Source organism: Mirounga angustirostris, unplaced genomic scaffold (assembly GCF_029215605.1).
Source record: "Mirounga angustirostris isolate CCGP_5_RB_7025 unplaced genomic scaffold, mMirAng1.0.hap1 SCAF_2, whole genome shotgun sequence".
Classification (NCBI taxonomy): domain Eukaryota; kingdom Metazoa; phylum Chordata; class Mammalia; order Carnivora; family Phocidae; genus Mirounga; species Mirounga angustirostris.
Genome location: NW_026991710.1, coordinates 76,724,859 through 76,745,300, shown reverse-complemented (window position 1 = coordinate 76,745,300; position 20,442 = coordinate 76,724,859). Strand labels below are relative to the sequence as shown.

Below are 20,442 nucleotides of genomic sequence, written 5' to 3'. Positions count from 1 at the left end.
ATATTTAACCTACATGCTTAGATTTATTTTTCCAAGGCCCAATTTTTCCCCTTTACAAGTAAAATTGTTTGTTATGGAATCTAGTAACTAGTCAAATTCTTTGTGTATAAGAATTTAAGTAATACATTAGGGCTGATACACTAGCATGCTATAGTCCTATGTGTATGGAACATGGAACTATTCAATTAGTGGGACTACAGCCACACTGGAATAAAGCTGTTCTAATAATCTGATCATTAATTCTCTGATATGCCTAAAATAGTTAAATATTATATATTTCTAATTCTAATCTACATTTTGATGATAAATTTCAGCATATGCTCACACTAATCATAACACAAAATTATCTAATGTGATTTTTATCTATTTTTAAGGCTATTAAACACCAGCCAGTGTACCATCAAGACCAACAGTTACAATAGCGAGGTTTTAAAGGTATTCCACAGTGATTCCGAATGTCTATGCCAACTACCTATGACATTTAGTAAGTCAGTAACTGGGGCGCCTGGGTGGCTCAGATGGTTAAGCATCTGCCTTCGGCTCAGGTCATGATCCCAGGGTCCTGGGATCAAGCCCCGCATTGGGCTCCCTGCTCAGCGGGAAGCCTGCTTCTCCCTCTCCCACTCCCCCTGCTTGTGTTCCCTTTCTCGCTGTGGGTCTCTCTCTGTTAAATAAATAAATAAAATCTTTAAAAAAAAAAAAAGTCAGTAACTATCTCTCTTAATTAATTTCAAAGGTATATATAATAAACTTTCTATCATCCAGTGACACACAACTGTACATGTAGAGGTCTAAAACTTCCAGCAACATTGTTGAAAAAATCAAAAAGGTTCTTAAGAGACTTTAACCTGGGAAACACTGGTTTGTGATATGAATTTGGAAAACAATTCAGTTTTTATATGTTTTTTGCTAGTGGTACATATGTTTATGCTTTTTCTTGTATCTTTCTCTTTGTCTTCTAAATAGTCTCGACTGACACAAATTACATTCCCCCAAGCATTACATCTTATAAACCACTACAGAGCAAACCCCACATACATTTTATGGCAAAAGTTAAATACTATTATTTATTACCATAGAGCAATTCACTACAACATAGCAGTGCAAACCAAACTTATTGAAAACACTAAATGTTGTTTTTTTTAAATGAGAGCTGTTTTGCAAAATGTTAATTTTGCAAAAATCAGACACATTCATGCTGTTTACTCATATATAAATCACCATATTTCCTCTCCAGTAATGTGGATACTAACTTTGTCACCTGTGTTTTCTGTAAAGAGAAAAGCATTTTAAAATATTACTATCATATCATATTTTGTATCTTCCAAGGCCAGGGTCTTCAAAATAACATATTGGAACTGTTAGAAGAAATTGCAGTCCAACAAAACTGAAATTAATAAAGGATACATGAAGGACTTACCTCTTGAAAGCAGTGGCACATTATAATGCAAGGGCATACGGAAAGGGAAAAGGTAAATTGAACTTAAAACTACTTGATGCAAAATAGCTTTCCTTCCAGTTTGGAATATAAAGTCTCATTTTGTTCTAAGTAGAGTAAAGAGGGAGAGGAGTAAGGAAAACAGCAAGTCAAGACCAATTAGAAGAAAGATTAAAAATTTCTTAAAGTGCCTTTTTATTATTTATAAGAAGGAACAAGAACACTTACATAGTATTATTAAGAAATCTTCTAAAACTATCAACATAATTATAGATTTCATACTTAATGATGAATAACAATTTCTCAGTAGTAATGCATAATGAATAAACACTTATTTGTGTCTTATGTTAATTAATCTCATATAAATTTGGGTGAGACACCTACCAAATTGGCAAAGTGGTCAGTTACTTTAAATCACTTAAAGACTAATAATCTTTCTGCTTTGAGGAAAAAGACAACTTAAGAATTTAGCTTTATATTCGGCTCAGGTCATGATCCTGGAGTCCCTGGATCGAGTCCCGCATCGGGCTCCCTGCTCCGCAGGGAGTCTGCTTCTCCCTCTGACCCTCCCCCCTCTCATGTGCTTGCTCTCTCTCATTCTCTCTCTCTCAAATAAATAAATAAAATCTTAAAAAAAAAAAAAAGAATTTAGCTTTATATACCCTTCTGAACTCTTAAATTTTTGGTTACTGGCATATATTATTTTTAAAATAAAAAGTAATTAATAAAAAGTCACAACTCTCAACTTTGAAAAAGTTTTGTTGCAGATCTTTTGTAACATTATAAAAATATGAAAAATGTACTAATCACATAATTAGTAAATAGTCTGACAATGATTTCAGAAAAAATTTGATACCTGATGAAGGAAATGCTTTCATCAATACCACAAAACACCTATTCTTCAAAATGACAGATCACTGACTAGTAAAGAGGGTGATTTATTTTTGATTTCTCTAATCTAAATGTAGTAAGAGAAATGTCAACTGCAAATTTGTCTTAGATACCACACTTTGTTTTCAGACTAATCAAGTTTTCATTGTCCTAACATCTGGACATTTGAAATCAACCTATTTTTAAATATACCCAGTTTGCTAATGTGAAGCAGTACTTTGCTTGTTAATGATGCAAAACATGTAATAACCCCCCTTCCCCTGAATTCTTGCACAGTGCTAGCCACAGGCACGTGCTCAATAATCACAGGTCCACTGATTAAAAAGCCACCATTGAGGCCTTATTACTACACCACTGCCTACGGTTTCAGTTTGAAAATAATAAGCTTTAGGGCGCCTGGGTGGCTCAGTTGGTTGAGCGACTGCCTTCGGCTCAGGTCATGATCCTGGAGTCCCGGGATCGAGTCCCGCATCGGGCTCCCTGCTCGGCAGGGAGTCTGCTTCTCCCTCTGACCCTCCTCCCTCTCATGCTCTCTGTCTCCCATTCTCTCTCTCAGATAAATAAATAAATAAATAAATAAATCTTTAAAAAAAAAAAATAAAAAAAAAAAAAAAAAAATAAATAAAAAAAATAAAAAAAAAATAAAAAAATGAAAATAATAAGCTTTAAATCATTTTAAGTTTAATCATCAAAGTTGTACCTATAAAACAAAAGTTTAAGCTTCATATTCATGTTTTCATGTTTTAAATGTATTACTTTTCCATAACCTCAACTTATTTTTACCTGTACATTAAGAGTATCTTATATGAGTCAGGAGATTTTTTTTTTCCTTAAAAAAAAGAAGAAGACTATTTTATAAAATTTCAAGAAATGTTAGTAAGGAGAAATATTTTTGTTCAGACACTTCTTCCAGTGGACCTTTTTACACTGAAACTGGAACTTAATAAACATAGTAAACTTCTACTTTTAGTTTTCTACAGGGCCAACAATTTGACAGGCAGCATCTTCTCAGAATATCTCCTTTGATCACTCTAAATTCTATTGTCTTAAAATAGACATACAAAAAAATACAACCAATCACACGTCAACACTACAGACTATTTCTCTTCCTCAAATAAAAGAAGAAATAGTGTTCTTTGAAGGACACTAATTTTCCTCAATATATACGTCAAAACTTTAAAAAGCCACCCACAACCACAAAAACAGTATGTTCCGAGCAGTAGCTGGTCTTCCAGACCTCCTGCTCTTTCTCTCAGCAGCAGCCTGGAGCCCTGCCACCTTCTTTTCAAAGCCCCACGGTTGCCATGGCAGCGGGTGCTACAGAAAGCACAGCTCCTTCATTACGTGAATTAACATTCGGAAGGGATTATCTCAGAAAGGACCTATGCACGAAATTATTTTAATTACATTTTCCTGGGAACTGGCATTGGTAAAAACCATCATGCATGCAGATGATTTCCCTTTGTTTCCCTTTTAAAGTACATTTTTGCCACAATAAATCTGATCAAAATGATTTTACAAAAACGACTCTGGCTCCTAGTCACGGAATTCCAAAAAGAATAAGATGACCATCTATAAATGGAAGCTGCTGAAAATGCACTTCAACCAATGTTTTTAAATGCCTCAAAGGAAAAAAATCATAGGGAACAGATTTTCAGAAACTTCCACTGACATTACATAGTGTCCACTTCTGTAAATCCATTCATTTTAAAAAAACCTTTACAATGAAAACATTCTCTAATCTGCTTCTGATGTTTGTGAGGCATCCTCTGATGCTATTGTTCTGTCGTTACTATTTGCTTTTACAGACTAAATTCTAGCTTAGGCTTATCTGAAAAGAATGTTGCTGGCTATCTGAACTAAGCTAATGCATCTTACGAAGACATGAGTCAAAACTAAATTTGTTTTCTGTCTTTAGACTACTTCCTAGAAAAAAAGCTTCTTACAAGTTCCTCATTTCCTCTCCTTAGGGTGAGATACATAAGCTGACACAACTGTAACCACTCCGTTTAAACTTTTGGTGACTAATAAAAGGATGGAAAAAATGAGAAAGAAAGACTCAAGGTCGGCCTTGCATTGTAAGTACCAGCTGCTCCATGTTATGCCAGGACTTGAAAAGAGTTACAGAGTAGGATGTTACGTGGTTCATAACATGTCAAAATGCATTACTTGGGTTTTGATTAACCTATAATTGCCTTGCAGAAAGTGCTATATGTATATACTATAAAGCTACATGTTAATGAAGCAAATAAAACTTCATCTCCTTTCCTTCAAAGAACTGCTGTTTGGGGGGGGGGGGGTTGTAAATTATCTCCTGGAAATTGCCTGAAAGAAGAGTTTTGATAAGAGCAGAAAGCACCCTTGGCGACCTACCCATTTTGCTGTTTAATGTCCCCCTGGGATCCTCTTCTCTGCCCCTCTGCTAGCTCCTGAGCAGTCTCGGAACACAGGCTGGTGACTGTGGGCTGCCGTGGGACATTAACTGCAGGTTTACCAGCGCTCAGTGCAGACGAATGCTGGTCAGCACTAAGACTGGCATTAGCATGCGGTCCAGATGCAGCAAATGAGGGAGGAGTGACAGCAGCCACGGGTGGAGGGGAAGCATGTGAAGTGTTCGCATGGGCTGGGGTGAAGGCGGACGATGGTGATGGGATGGATGTGACTTTTGGTGAAGACACAGAACCAAAGGGTCGTGGTGCCTTATTGTAGGCCATGTTGGTTGTGGAAGTGACTTTGGACACAGCAGGAGATGTAATGGGCACAGGTTTAACTACTTCTTTAGGTTCTCCCTATGTAAAATAAAAATAAACATACACAAAAACACACCAAATACATGCAAAATAGATTCACTGAAAAGAACACATAGCTAGTTTTCAAAAAGAGAAACACAATCATGTTAGCAGCCCAAACCTTACTTGTTTCTAGGTAAAAACAATGAGCATAACACGCATGCCAACTGATCCCAACATGCATAACACAGATGCACACGATGAGTGTATTTTTTTTTATAAAAATGAAAGAAGTTTCAAAATATTTAGGAACTAGAGTAGGAAAACTATCAAAATGCCTAAATGCCATCATAAGTGTCAACAGACACTTTAATTTTCCAAAAGGAAAAAATTTTAAATACCCCACAATAAACAAAATATTGCTAACCAAAACATTTATTTTAAAATATCCAGTCCTGATTATAATTTCATCTTTCAAACATGTTTAATTATTCTCCAGAGTACAATTATTTGATTCATGCAGAAAAAACCCGCATATTTCTAAGTCTCCTATTTAAAAAAAAATTTAAACAGAAGGAAAAGGTCATTTTCTCATCTAACTCAGAAATGTGCACATTCTAATGAATTACTTTGAATGAAGATACTGCTTAAAAGAAAAATCTCAACAATCCACCTGTTTCTCTCTCTGGAATGTTTTGAGATATTATTTGGAGATGGAATAAAAATTCTTTCCCTCTTCCAAAATAAATAGTTAATAGTTACATGAGGGAAAAAAATGATCTTAGATGTTTCTTTATTGCCATTTATCAAAGAAAAATTAACTACTAAGAAAGATCAATTCCTCCTAAAATTAACATAGTTTGTTTGCAAACCCTATCCCAAAGAAAGTGTGAAGTTTAAAAACAAAACAAAACAAAAGGTCAAGCTTCTATGACATTCAGAATAAATTCCTATTCACCCTACCATCCCAAAAGAAAACAATCAAATTCTTTTAAAAACCTACAAAGGTAGCCCTATTATATTTAATTTTAAGAAAAAAATAAGTAATCTAAATTAACCTTGTACAAATAATAAAAGCTAATTGGGGGGGAGGGAAGTAACTAAATGTCTCAGTAAATCAGTGTAAGTAATTCAATGGAAAGGCACAAATACAATTAAGGAGAAAATCCCCCAAGTATAAACCAGCTATATTATGAAAAATGGTTTGGGACAATTTGAGGATATATGAGACAGAAAAAAGGTACTTGCATAACCTAATCCAGAATACTCTGAAAATGTAATTAAAAACCTATTAATATTACTAATAAAATGTTATCAAAGACTTGTGATACTCATTTTCAGTAACCACCTTTCTCCTTAAAACATGTGAATAAAGATAGGCAAATTAAAAGTGAATGTGAATGTAAGAAATATGGAAATAAGATAATATATGGCACTAGAAATCATGTTTTAATAATACTGGTATAATTACAGATGTTAATTATATATGTGTTGATTTCCATCCCTCACCCCCCACAATCTTTAAAGGAAAAGAACTGTAAGGAAAATTGTATTGAAACTATAAATTGTCAGTATGGCCTAAGACAAGGAATGGAAATGACAGTGATTCAGGAGGGACTATCAAGTGGTACCTAGTGATACCAGATGAGAAACACACCTTCTGCACGGGAACTGGCTCAGGCTTGGGTGTAGCAGATGCCCTGAAGGGAGAAAAAAAAAAAAAGGAAAAGGAAAAAAAAAAACCCATAAATTTTTGCAAACATCTTAATAGAATTTTTATTAGTATACACCTTAATATATTAAATAATCAGAATTTATAGTTTCATATCATAGTCTTGACGGTTTGTCTCTACTAATTAATTAACTCATGTAACTCAAATGCTGCAAGTACCTAAACCCTTACACACTGGGTATTCATTAGTTATCTACACACTCAAATGAGGAAAGACAAACACCAATTGTGTTTCCTAATGTACCTGTGTTTAAGCTTTCAATTAAGGTTATTCCCCACCCAAAACTGAAAAGTATAATCAACAGACCTTCTCATCCTTGAGTGGTTCCTGAAATATCCACTCTGAACCTCTATCTCTAATAAGCATCCGCCTTTTCTCCTAACATCCAAGAACACGACCACAGGATATTGGGTCTCTCTGAAGATAATGAATAAATTCTGGTTGAACTGAGTCACCAAATGAGTATTTATTTTCTATTTACATTCTTAAGTGCTTGTGCAAGGTAATATATTTGTTATGCTAAAACTAAACGGTAAGTTCTTCCATTAGGCTGTAATTTCAGTGAAGGAAATGACCATATCCCATTTGTGTCTCTATACCAGCACTGTGCCTGGCACATAGTAAGTCATCAGTAATGAGTGTGGAAAGGAGAGAACAAGGAAAGAAGGGCAAAACTCCATGCATAGAACATATTTCCAAATTCAAATTATTTCCGATATATGCTTTTTTATTAGGTTAGCATGGACTAACAGTAACAATTTGGTTAGCATGGACTAATAGTAACAATAATTGATTTGGAGCAACTATCACATATAATCATGACAAATAACCAAAGTAGCAACTATCCTTAGGCCCATTTTTCAGATGAGGTATTTCAAAGTTTAGAGTAAGTAAATTACATAGGATACAGCTGGCTGACAGTTCTTATATATTACAATATACTAGCTGCAGTCTAGTAACTAAATGATTGGGAAAGCTAAAGGCTATTTACCCAGTATTAAGGTACTTTATGTTTAATAATGCCAGAAATGTGACTCCTCTTATAATACAGGCTGCAGATAAGACATCAAGTGCAAAATTCAAGAAATGTAAGCACAGTATGTAAATAAGTGATAACAATTTAAGCTACAAACCATGAGATTGTTTTACTTAACAGAGATAACAGATCGCCAACAGAAGAAGCTAGCATAGGATATTCGATCTCTATAAGTATAACCTAATAATGAACTCCGATCAACATTTTTAGCAGCAACTGAATTTTCCAGTAACAACTAATTTGGTTAGTTAGGACAAGCACTGACTGAATAATTGGCTAACCTAATGAGAGGCCACAATGGATGCTAACATTCAGTTACTACAATATAGAATTATACTCTATGAAGTTGCATAACTTTCCATGTGTACTCTCAAAAAGAAGATTTCTCTTTTAGCTTATAGGGTTATTACCATAAGCAAAGGAAACAAGTTCAGGTACAGAACAGTGGAATCTTCCTTTCATTGAAATTTCACAATGAGATGTAATCACAAAGGATCTACTCATTAAAACCACCCAAGACATTATGGAAGTTTGCCATAATAGGATGGTTTCCTTTTTCATCTGGATACTTAAAGGTGCATGTAACTCTTCTAGCAACATAAAAACAGTCTATAAAAAAGAACTTGATATTTAACAGTCACCAAGTTTCCAAACAGAATAAAATGCATATATCCTATGTCTATGAAAACAAACCCCTTAGTTTTTCCCAGGTGTTAGTTCTTAACCAATGTTAGCAACAATAACAAGAACCTTCGAATGGTTAGTTTACTTAATTTTGGAATCCAACCTCTTAATTTTGTTGAGAAAGCACAGAATAATAATAGTTCTAAAATACTTTATGTATTGGAAGTTCAAAAAAAATATTGTACTGCTTGAAATCTTGAATTCACAAAAGAACTTAAAATCTGAAACTTGAATCTATGTGCCTTGCTTACCTTCTGATAGTCTCACAAGTGCAACTAAGACAAGCAGTCAGAAAAAAAAAAAAAAATGGATAACACACCCTCAAAATCCCAGAATTGAGTCCATTACACATTAAAAACACAAACATCATTTTGTTGGGAAAAGACAGACTTACTTATAATGAAATGTCAAATAAAGTAGTTGGCACTAGGTGCAATAAAAATTAGTTCCTTGGGTTTAAATATTTAAATAACCACCAAATGAGTGGTTATTTAGATTTAGATTTCCTTAAAGTTACTTCCTCACATGACATGCAGGTATTCATCTGACCTCTGAATATTTATAGGAGCTCATACTTTAAGCCATATAGTTTTTTTAACCCTTCTATTTAAAATGGCCCTCATTTTATTTTTTTTTAATTTTTTAAAATTTAATTGACCTTTCTTTTTTAAGATTTCATTTATTTGTTTGACAGACAGAGAGACAGTACAAGCAGGGGGAGTGGAAGAAGGAGAAGCAGGCTCCCCGCTGAGCAAGGAGCCCTAAACAAGGCTCAATCCCAGGACCCTAGGATCATGACCCAAGCCGAAGGCAGACCTTCAACCAACTACGCCACCCAGGCGCCCCTAAAATGGCCCTCATTTTAAAGTATGGTTTTGCTTTTTGGAGTAAAGAGAGGTCAAACTGTCCACATTAAAAATATTTGGAAAAACATTTTTAACACACAGTATATGTACCTATAACACACACTAGTTACATTTTAAAAGATCAGATTTTTAAGTGTATTTATCTTATATTTAAGTGTATTTTTTACTTAAGTGTATATTTAAGTATAATTACATACTCTTATGACACTAAAATTACTGTGCTTTGAGAAATTAAAATACATGACAAATGAAATCTGCAAAATTAATGAACAGCATTAGTACCAGCTTTAAAAAAATCAAACTTTACTAATTATTACAAAATAACAAACTAAGATATAGACCAACTTTTGTTCTCAAGTGTGTAGAGATTTTTTAAAATGTTAATACATAATGTTTTTGAGAATACACATTGTTGGAAAAACTACACATTAATACAGCTCTCTTGAAAAATAATTTATTTATAAAAAGCCTTGAAGAAAGCTCGTGCCCTTTGACATAATAATCAATTTCTGGGAATCTATCATAAGGAAACAACCTGAAATATGGAAAGGGCTTTATGTATAAAAATATTCATTCCCTACAGTGTAACTTATAATAGTGAAAAACTGGAAACAACAGATTAAATACACAACAATGAGGAAATGGTTAATTGCAATAAAACCACAAGATGAAACATGCAATGATTAAAACCATTCTTTGAAAGAATCCCGAAATGCATGATAACATGTATTAAATGAAAAAAGGAAGATGTAAAATAGCATACCCAGTATGGTCAGTGCATGGAAAAAGCAGATGAAAACAGACTAACATTTTAGTAAAGGCTCTCTATGAATGATACTTGTTTTTTTCTCTTTTGTGTTTTCTGTTTTATGAAACATACATGTACTACTTTTTATAGCAAGTAAGACTATTTCTCAAAGTATGTTTCACGGAAAGCTACTTTTCAAAAACACAAAACAAAAAAGAGGTTCTGTTACCAAAGATATCTGGAAAACTTAAGTTATATAAGCATGTTAGCCACAGAACTTCTCAGAGCCTTTAAATGCCTAAAGAAAAAAATACTGCAGATTGTTGTCTATACCCCTTTGTAGCATGGCATACTAATCTATTGAGAATACTTACTTATTTAGGAAACCTTTCTCAAGACTGGAGTTAGGGAAAAAACCCTCTGGGAAATGCTATTTTATTTTATTTTTATTTTTATTTTTATTTTTATTTTTTTAAAGATTTTATTTATTTATTTGACAGAGACAGAGATAGCGAGAGTGGGAACACAAGCAGCGGGAGTGGAAGAGGGAGAAGCAGGCTTCCCCCCCGAGAAGGGAGCCCGATGTGGGACTCGATCCCAGGACCCTGGGATCATGACCTGAGCCGAAGGCAGACGCTTGACGACTGAGCCACCCAGGCGCCCCTGGGAAATGCTATTTTAAAGAAACAGTAAAGAAAGTAAATCCTTGTAAGTCTGAAATGTTTACTTAAGTCTCCTACAAGTGGCTAAAATAAAGGAAAAGAAATATTATAATCCATACAATCCTCAAAACCTTTTGTCATACCAAATATCTTCTTTATCAAACTAGTGCTTTCTTTAACTGTGTTTAATAAGTAAGATACCCAAAGATTATGAGAATAATGTAATCAATGTTTAAGAGAGGAAAATCCCATTTCCTTCACCAAACTGAAATATGTATTTCCTGTGTTCCCTGAGGAGAAAATCCTAATACATGAATAAGAAAAACTATTTCTCAAAATTAAGATTTTTCTTTCTTTAAAAAAAGGTTATACTGAGCATCTGCTCCTTTAGAAATATCAGAGATTACTTAAAAGTGAATCATTTTTAAAAGACTTTTAAATAGATGAGCAGTTTTAAAAACTGAGGTATAATTAGTAAAAATTATTCCTACATTGTTCTCTTAAAATCCTGGCAAATACGCAACAGGGTAATATATCTCCATTTCAACCACAGCGATCGTCACAAGTCACTGTTGTGTAGTGTGTGTTTCAAACCAGCAGAGATCCTGGCAATGGCTAAGTGCCATGGGCTCAACAATTTGCTTATTGTTCTCTCTTCTCTTAGTGTGAAGCCACTGTACAGGAGTAGCCATGATGGTGAGAGACTAGTGCCTTGGCCCAATACTCTCCTCAGCTCATGGAATTCAAAGAACAAAGCCATCAGTGTGGCTAGAACAACCTATTTTGAAAGTTGATTGATTTTTGTGAGAGCAGCATCCAAAATAAAAATCCCTGGTGCACTGCATCCAGTTTCAGAACTTCTGGCTACACAGTTGAAAGATTTCTATGTTATAATGGATTTTATTAGAAACTAGAATTGTGATGCCCTGGTTAGAATAATGTATAAGAAAAATAATGCCATAAATAAGCAATAGTTCTATCAGGGATTAGATTCAAAGGAGTCAAACAAAACTGCATCTTATGAACACCCAATGAATGGTGTTATATTTAAGTTATATAATGAATTAATGCATTTTTCTAATACTGCTTTATAAAATAATGTGCTTTTAGTTAAAAAAAAATAGCCAATGAATGTTCACACTGGTATTTAAGAATGAGGAATTAAGCAACAGAACTAAGACTGATAAAAATTACTCACATTACTCATTATGTCTTGGTGACTCCTTCAACCATATCTAATATACTTAACTCATAAACAATCATACAGAAAACAGGAGGATTTTTAAGTTCCTCTTCTGTGAGATGAGCTCTATCTAAGTTTCCCACAGCATGGCCATCTTTGGGCTCACTGACCTCAAGACCCATAAACACTAGGGTACATCATTAATCACTTTAATTGCAAAGTTGTCAATTTGCAATAACAAAGCAACTCCAGAGGGGGAAAAAGTGAGCACTCAAGTGTGCAGAGGGATGTCTCCTTAAACAATTTCCCCATATTTTATTGTACTTCCAGTCTACTGCAAACTCAAAACTTAAACACTTAGATCACTTATGGCAACGTAGTCATGCTTTTTTCTAAACAATTTGAGAATATATGTAAGGATTAAATTTTCTGTAAATAAAGTACAAAAAAGTTATATCATAACACCTTTTAGCTTATAAAAGATTGTGCTCACCACATATACATGCACTCATACACATAGTCTCACTTTTGATTTCTCTCTCACTCTGCATCTTCTCTATCTTACTTACGGGAACTAATAAAGTACATTTTTTTCCTTTCGAAAGGGAGAAGGAACCCAAAGCTGGACAGATTTTGAACAGTAAGAGAAAGACAGGAAGAAGACAGAAGCAAGGGAATTGTGCTAGCCCATCTGAGACCCGAGACCCCCTCTGCTTGCGCTTGGCTTGAACCTGGGAGAGGCTCTGATAAATCCAGAACAAACAGTTGCCACTTGATAATTACTTCCATATGTAAGGATGAGGGGCTTTTGTTCTAAGCTCCTTCTCAGATGGTCATAGCGGTTGATGGGGTTTGAGAAGAAATTGTCATCAACCAATTCTAAATCAAGCCAAAAAAGGACAGAGGGAAGGAGGGAGAAAAAGTGGGAGGAAAAAAGGAAAGGACTTCTACTGAGCTTGCCTGACCTTCATGGGACACTATTTGGGGGCAGAGCGGGGGTTTGGCGGGGGGGGGGGGGGGAATAGAGAAGGGAACATTAGGCAAATTTAAAATGATAAAGTATTTCCCAACATACAAATAATGACAGTATCAGTGTCAGCATTACGTTACATTACCATTTACTGGGGCCTTACTAGGAACTCGACACTGAATTAAAGGCCTTATATATAATACTGTGCTTAATTTCAGAAATAAAGCCCAGAAATATTAAATAATTTGGACTGCTAATGCCAAGTTTAATGCCAATGTTCACATTTTCCTCCCTCTTATATATCCATCTCACCCAGCCAACAAATTAACAAATATTTCTTCTTCTCATGGTATGTGGCTTTATATTTTATGGTGGAAGTTCACAAATTCAATGCTATTAAGATCTTCAGAAATGCAAACTGAATACTGATCAATTTGAATAACTAGTTTTGGTGACAGTTTTGTATGTTACTTGACATCTTTCACTTGAGATCACTCCTTCAATCTCTCCAGTCATCAATATTTATTGAACTGCAGGCACTGTTCCAGCTATAGGGAATACAGTAGTAAACAAGGCAAAGAAAGTCCCTGCCTGAAATCTACATTCTAATGAAGGAGGCAGATAATAAGTAAATAAATAAGATAGTTTCATACAGTGTGATAAATGCAAAATTTCACATTTTTCTACTTGATTCTAAATGGAAGAAATTTTTTTTTACTCAAAGTTTATTTCCACAAGAATATTTTTAACAGGGTAAAGTTAGGTCTTCCATTCTGCCTCATGTCCATACTCAAAATAACCTCAGAACCACTGAAGGAAAAAAATGCATTTTTCTAACTAGTATTTATAAAAGAACTTCTATCAAAAAGAATGCTAAAGAAACTTTGTAATATTTTAGATATGTTCAAGTTTAAATAAAAGGAACTTCAAAGTTCAGGATAATGCATTCTTATTATCGGTAAAATTCTTTTACAGTGAAAATACCATTTCAGTAGAAATTTTAAATAAGTAATCTATTTTATATGCCCCACTGTTAAGAAATGGCAAACTTTACTGTAAAGGGCTAGACAGTCAATACTTTAGGTTTTGTGGGTCGTGGGATCTCAATTTAACTACTTAAAGGCTCTGTCAGAGCAAGAAGGATGATACAAATGTAAATGAGTGAGCATGCCTGTGTTCCAATAAAACTTTATTCATATATACAGGTGGGGGACTAAATGTGGCCAACCTCTGGTATAGATCATTTTATGGTTCTGATTATAACAAACCTTCTAGGAAATAATTCTATATGAGCATGGCTCTTTTGGACTCTAAGCCTCACAATTATTCTGCATAATAAAAAAATCCTAATTACAATTTGTTCAGACACTGACAGGTGTAAGAAATGAGAGTTTAGCTTCTCGTCATTCTTTCTGTGGTTGCTGGGTACTACCTGTCACTCCTTTTAAACCCTCTACTTCAAAGTTTCCTATTACTTGCAATTGAATGACCCATCTAAACTTCCAAATCACCCATTCAAATAAAATTCACACCACATGGCACGGATATGAAGCTTGGTGAAGAGACAGAGTTAATGTTACTGGATTAAAGATGACATTTTAAGCACTATTTTTAACTCCACTGCTCAGCACCTCAGTTCATTTGCTAATACATGATAAAGGCTACTAAAAACCTCTCTCATCTTCTTCTACATATTGTAAATGGAACTATTAGTAATACAATTTTTAAAAAATTCTAAAAGAGCAACTAAAAAGGATGCACCATGCATTCTGTAAGAGAAGCTGAAAAGTATAATTTCCTTCTTTCCCACTCTTGTCCCCAAAACTCTACTTTATTTCACATCAGGCATGGATGGTAATACTTTCAGGATTGATAATAAACAAGAACTGATAACAGAGTTGCATTCTCTGAAAACCTACTAGGTTTATATCTTTCTTTGGGCACAATGCTAATCACTTCTATTTAATATAGCTTCTTGGGGCACCTGGGTGGCTCGGTCATTTAAGTGTCTGTTTCCGGCTCAGGTCATGATCCCAGAGTCCTGGACCCCATCTCCGTGTGGGGCTCCCTGCTCCAGCGGGGAGTCTGCTTCTCTCTCTGCCCCTCCCCCTTCTCCTGCTCGCTCTTGCTCACTCTCTCTCAAATAAATAAATAAATATTCTTTTTTTTTTTTTTAAGATTTTATCTATTTATTTGAGACAGAGAGAATGAGAGAGACAGCACATGAGAGGGGGGAGGGTCAGAGGGAGAAGCAGGCTCCCTGCCGAGCAGGGAGCCCGATGCGGGACTCGATCCCGGGACTCCAGGATCATGACCTGAGCCGAAGGCAGTTGCTCAACCAACTGAGCCACCCAGGCGCCCAATAAATAAATATTCTTAAAAAAAATATATATATATGGCTTCTCTTCCAGCTCCAATCAGGTAGAAAGAATATTTATTTTTATCAACATAGTCCTTCACTGCTAAGATAAAAATAATAGGATTTGCAAAGTAAATAATCTACCTGTGAAAATTCAGGAGTTCCATTTATACATCTACATTTTTCTTGCTCTTTCAGTGATACTATTAAAATACCCTTAAATAACAAATGTGGTTAACATTCATATTAGGAAAGTAGGCATCAATAACAAACTATATGCATAACTAGATTTTCACAGACTTCTAGCAATGCATATAAAACTCATTGCTTCAGGAAAACCCTGATAGGCGTCAGATGCTGGAGAGTAGGATAAAAGTAGTACAAAAGCAGGCACAATTCATAAACATAATGTTTGTTTCCTTATTTTTTTTTCCTTCCTTTTAGGAAAAGCTTAGAGCCCTAAAAAGAGAGAGCCTACCTTTCATATTCAGGCTTTCTCTTACCAAGATCTTCATTGATAGAGGAATTCTTTGAGAAATAGGAGAAATAGCTAAATGAAGGTTGCAAGTCTAGGTTACCAAAAAATAAATTAGCTACTCTACAGTTTCTTTGTTCATACAAGGATGATAATCCTTCCCTTGAGGAATTGCTTTGAGGATAAATGTAATACACCTTTGCAACTGACACAAAGTCAGCAGTGATAGATACTACTTTCCTACTCCTTATACAGAAGATTTGACCCTTGAGTTCTAGAAGTTATTTTGTTTCTTATTATATACTGTTATAATCAAACCGAATTATCTACCAGGATAAGTTCCAAGAGAAAACAACAACAAATTAGAAATGGATGAAAAAAGATCACTTGTTGAGTACCAACAAATGCCAATAATTTCACTTGGCCCATTACATAAATTAGCTCAACTATTCTTCCTGAGAGATTAATATTGTTCTCATTTTAAATATAGGAAACAGAAGCTCAAATGAGTTAAATAATTTGACCACAATTTGAAAAAGGCAGAACCAAGATCTGAACACAAGTTCTCCACATGCTTTATAAGCATCTCTCTCTGCCTTCTAAGAATATTATAGATCCTCCAATCTATTCTTCCATATTTTTCCAGAGAAGAAGAATATTTTTCCCCATAGCAATAAGAATTCTCTAATTATTTCATTTTCCAGCAGGATGGAGCTAGAGGCTCCTTAATGAACATCATCTATGGTGCTAAACTGAGTGTTCTACTCAAAATGCAACCAGCTTCTGAAGTTAGTGGCTGTGTAGATCCCAAGATACCACATCATAAGATCTTCCTGTGCGTATGTCAAGAACTACGTTTCTATCTCCTCTTCTTCACAATCTTGAGAAAATAAAGGAACTGGCATCATAGTCTACTCATTACAACTATCAACGGTGATATGCTACCAATAATCCAGAATGAATCAGACTACAGGTCTGACGTATGCCCTGTGATACAGTGGTGTATGCTGAGCATGTAAGATTAGAGAAATAACCATGACAGTTCCTTTTGAATTAGGTTTTGGCTACATATTCATATATACCAGGTCACTGAATATATACCTACATTCATAAATATACCCACATACATACCAGTCGCTGAATTATACATTTTTGATAGTGTTTGATTCTTTTTGAATCAGCCCTTATTTTTTTAATAAACAAGCAAGCAAACACACACACACACACACACACACACACACACCCCTTTATGTTATGGTCAGAATCCAATTCCTGTTAACCACCAGCTTTGTTATTAGTATGGCCTTCTATATTACCATAAGTTATTTTAACCAAGCACCTTCTCATTCCTGACCAATATGTCCTATACCCGATGTCACTTCAAGTTCAAGGGCAATACCTATGTTATAATTTCCTTAATTTATTTCATTAATTTATTAATTAATTCCACAAATATTCATTGGAGCCCCTAACACCCCAAGTTGTTGTAGGAAGTGGGGCAATGAAACACACTATCTACTTTGAGGGAGCTTACATTCTATTTGGGAGAGGCAGACTAAAAACAAACAAGTATATCACATGGTAAGGAGTGAAATAGAATCTAGTAAAGCAAAACAGGGACAGAGATACATAATTCTATATAAAGGAGTCAGAGAAGTCCTCTCTACTAAGATGAAATCTGAGCAGAGACCTGAAGTAGAGAACTCCAGGCCAACCAAATAGCAAGGTAAAGAAAGTCTCTAAGGCAGGAATGTGCCAGTGAGGCTAGACTAGGGCTAGGGCAGTGAGAGGCACAGCCAGAGAGAGAACCGGGAGCCAGAGCACATAAACTACTTTATGCCAATATAAGGACCTGCTCTTCTACTCCTGTAAGTGAGAGGGACAAATATTCTTAAACACAGCACTTCATTTTTAAGAAAGTTAAATCCACATCTGAAGTTAAAGAAGATTAAATCTAAATACGGTGTTGAGCAATAAACTAGCTATTAGCATATATACTAATACATTTGTATATATGTTTGAACAGTATAAGCCTACTTACTAACCATAAAAGAAGGGGAAGAAAGGGGAACTAAAACTTGCCCAAAATCTTAAATTTACTGAGACAAACAAAATACAAATGGAAGATAGCAAAATATCTAATTTGTTCTTCATACATCCAAAGTGTAAGGTAATGCTCTTTGAAGTTCACGTTTATATGCTCTCTGTCCTATACTGATATAGGAGGCAGAATTTTGCCACTAACTTTTTCCAGATACATCTCTTTTTCTATTTTTGTCTAGGTTAAACACATTAAATTGCAAACTTTTCTTGTAAAGTGGGTATTTTTAGGTATTTCAATAAAATTCAAGAGGACAAGCATTCCAGTACTTAGCACAGCCTTATTAGGAAAACAAAGTCAGTCTGCTGTCTTGTGGAGAGCACAGGAATGAAAACGTTTCATTCTTCACAGTCTCAACTTAGGTTTTTCCGTTTATTTAACCCTCAAAAAATAATTTGGGGTATGTTTAGCTCTTTTAAAAATCTGGAGATAGTTACTCAGAGTCCAGGAACTTAAAAATTAATGGTCAAATTGGTTATTTTAGTCATAGATACATCAGGTCTACCCTTGTTTAATTACTTTAAGATGAGACCAAATTCCACATTTATCAGTTCACTGTAGAATCTTGTCCAATATCCTCATCACTGAATCTCATTAAATTAGTTCAAAGTATTTAATATGATAATAATATCTAAACCTAAAAAGGGAAAATTTAAAGCCAGCAAACATTAAAATATTCATTCATTTTGGGGTGCCTGTGTGGCTCAGTCAGTTAAACGTCCGACTCTTGATCTCAGCTCAGGTCTTGATCTCAGAGTCATGAGTTCAAGCCCCACATTGGGCTCCACACTAGGCGTGGAGCCTATTTAAAAATAAAATAAAATAAAATAAATAAATAAATTTGTTTATTCTTTTAAGTTATTTTATTATTTGTGATTAGCACATAATTATCACAATATACCATCACATAGAAAGGACTGAAATGCATTCAATTTTTCCTTTATTAAGAAACTTTGTTTTATAGACACTGAATTTTGTTTGTAAAGTAAAACAGTATTGCTTATATTTCTGATTAATAATTTAATGGATTTTGTGAAATTTAGGCTACATTAGAATTCCAGAGCTTCCCAATGTTAACAAAGTATTTTTTTATACAAAGGATGATATAAAACCTTATAAATTATATTCTCTACCCTAAGACCTCTTTTATGAAAGAAGAAAATCTGAAACTGTAGCAAATTAGCAACACATTCTAGCTATTTTACCAAAAGGTGAGCTTACTGTCCTGAGAGAATTAATTCCCTCCACCACTGTTTGAATCTAATACATTAGAACATGACCCTTGAATACTGCTTCACAATAGCACACAATTCACAACATACGTTGACTCATCATGTAAGTTCAGTAACACCCAAACTGGTCTACACCCTTCCATGGGACAAATCCACTGATCAAATGTCAAACTGCTTCAAAAATGTATAAATGCTTATTCTCAATTTCAGCACTTATCTCATTGGAGACCAGGAACAAACAGTTATAACTGGCACCAGGGTCCAAGGACTGCCAAGTGAGTAGAAGTGGTATAGACCACCAGTGTAAAACATTTTATCACAATACAGAGTCAGAAATATATTTTATATCATGACCTATCTAGAACAAATATGAACCAATAAAACATATTTTCATGTGCAGTTCATTAAAACATATTCTGTTCTAGTCCATTTCATTTACAAAACAAAGAAGGGAAGGAGAGGAGATGCTGGTCCTTACTCAAAAAACTAAATGCATAATAAGCCTCAGTTTGAGAAACACTAATCTTTACTCAAAGGCAGACAACACAGAAAGGTCTGGAAGCTTGACAGGTCATATAATAAACACAATGGCTAGCTAATAGTGGTCACACAAATAGTGGCTCACTGAATTGAAACAGCTCATTCATAAAACAATATTAAACTAGTTTAACTTCTGAAAAACAATACATTCAGTAATATCCTCAAAGGAATAAAATAAACAAACATAATAATAACAATAATTAACATGGGGCTTTGGCCAGGGCATGTCCGTAAAGTTCAATCTCACTAAATTTGCTTTTGACAGAATTATAATCACTGAGAAGACCAGAAATGCTGACCATAGGTTACTATATGTATTGTTCCAATTGACATCCTCTAGCACTTATTATAAACTGAACTAGATGGTGGAGATTTTCCCTACCTGATAATGTGCGAAAATTTAGAAAAGCCAAACATTAGTACCTAACTCTTAAGATAAATAATCTGAACTATGTTAGGCTCTTTAATAAGAGGAAAACACATCCTCTAATCTGATATCTCCCTTATGTTGGTGCTAAGCACCCCCTAAAAGATCTCTTAGTAATTCCTATCATATTTACTTCTTCTTTTTATTAGATTCACAGAAGGACCTGAGACCTCACAAAGGATCAGAAATAGTCCACAGAAAAATACACAACGTGCTCTCTACTGTGATCTTAAAAAAATACAAAACAAAACGAAACTATTTACAATAAATGTAAAAGTACTTAAGAAACTTTGGCATCGAAGTTCCTGATTCCTTTTAAGATAACAATGATTCTTTTCTTCCATAACTATTCTGATATTTAACTCTTT

The 20,442-nt window shown here is 34.5% G+C and overlaps 1 protein-coding gene across 9 annotated transcripts in view; it reads right to left on the bottom strand.

The window, feature by feature from the left end:
- PDLIM5 (PDZ and LIM domain 5) overlaps positions 1 to 20,442 on the bottom strand; it is a 202,853-nt gene that overhangs the window by 83,994 nt on the left and 98,417 nt on the right. For 3 of the 9 annotated variants that reach the window (XM_054508801.2, XM_064584817.1, XM_045880735.3), the window contains exons 4-5: positions 6,716 to 6,758; positions 4,703 to 5,118 (exon numbers count right to left, since the gene is read on the bottom strand). The exons of 1 other annotated variant lie outside the window; for it this stretch is intronic. In XM_054508801.2, the coding sequence (XP_054364776.1) occupies positions 4,703 to 5,118; positions 6,716 to 6,758 (459 nt within the window). Of the gene's footprint in view, positions 1 to 1,253; positions 1,271 to 4,702; positions 5,119 to 6,715; positions 6,759 to 20,442 lie in introns of all 9 variants that reach the window. 5 more of the 9 variants (XM_045880737.3, XM_064584816.1, XM_045880740.3 and 2 more) reach the window with 2 other exon arrangements.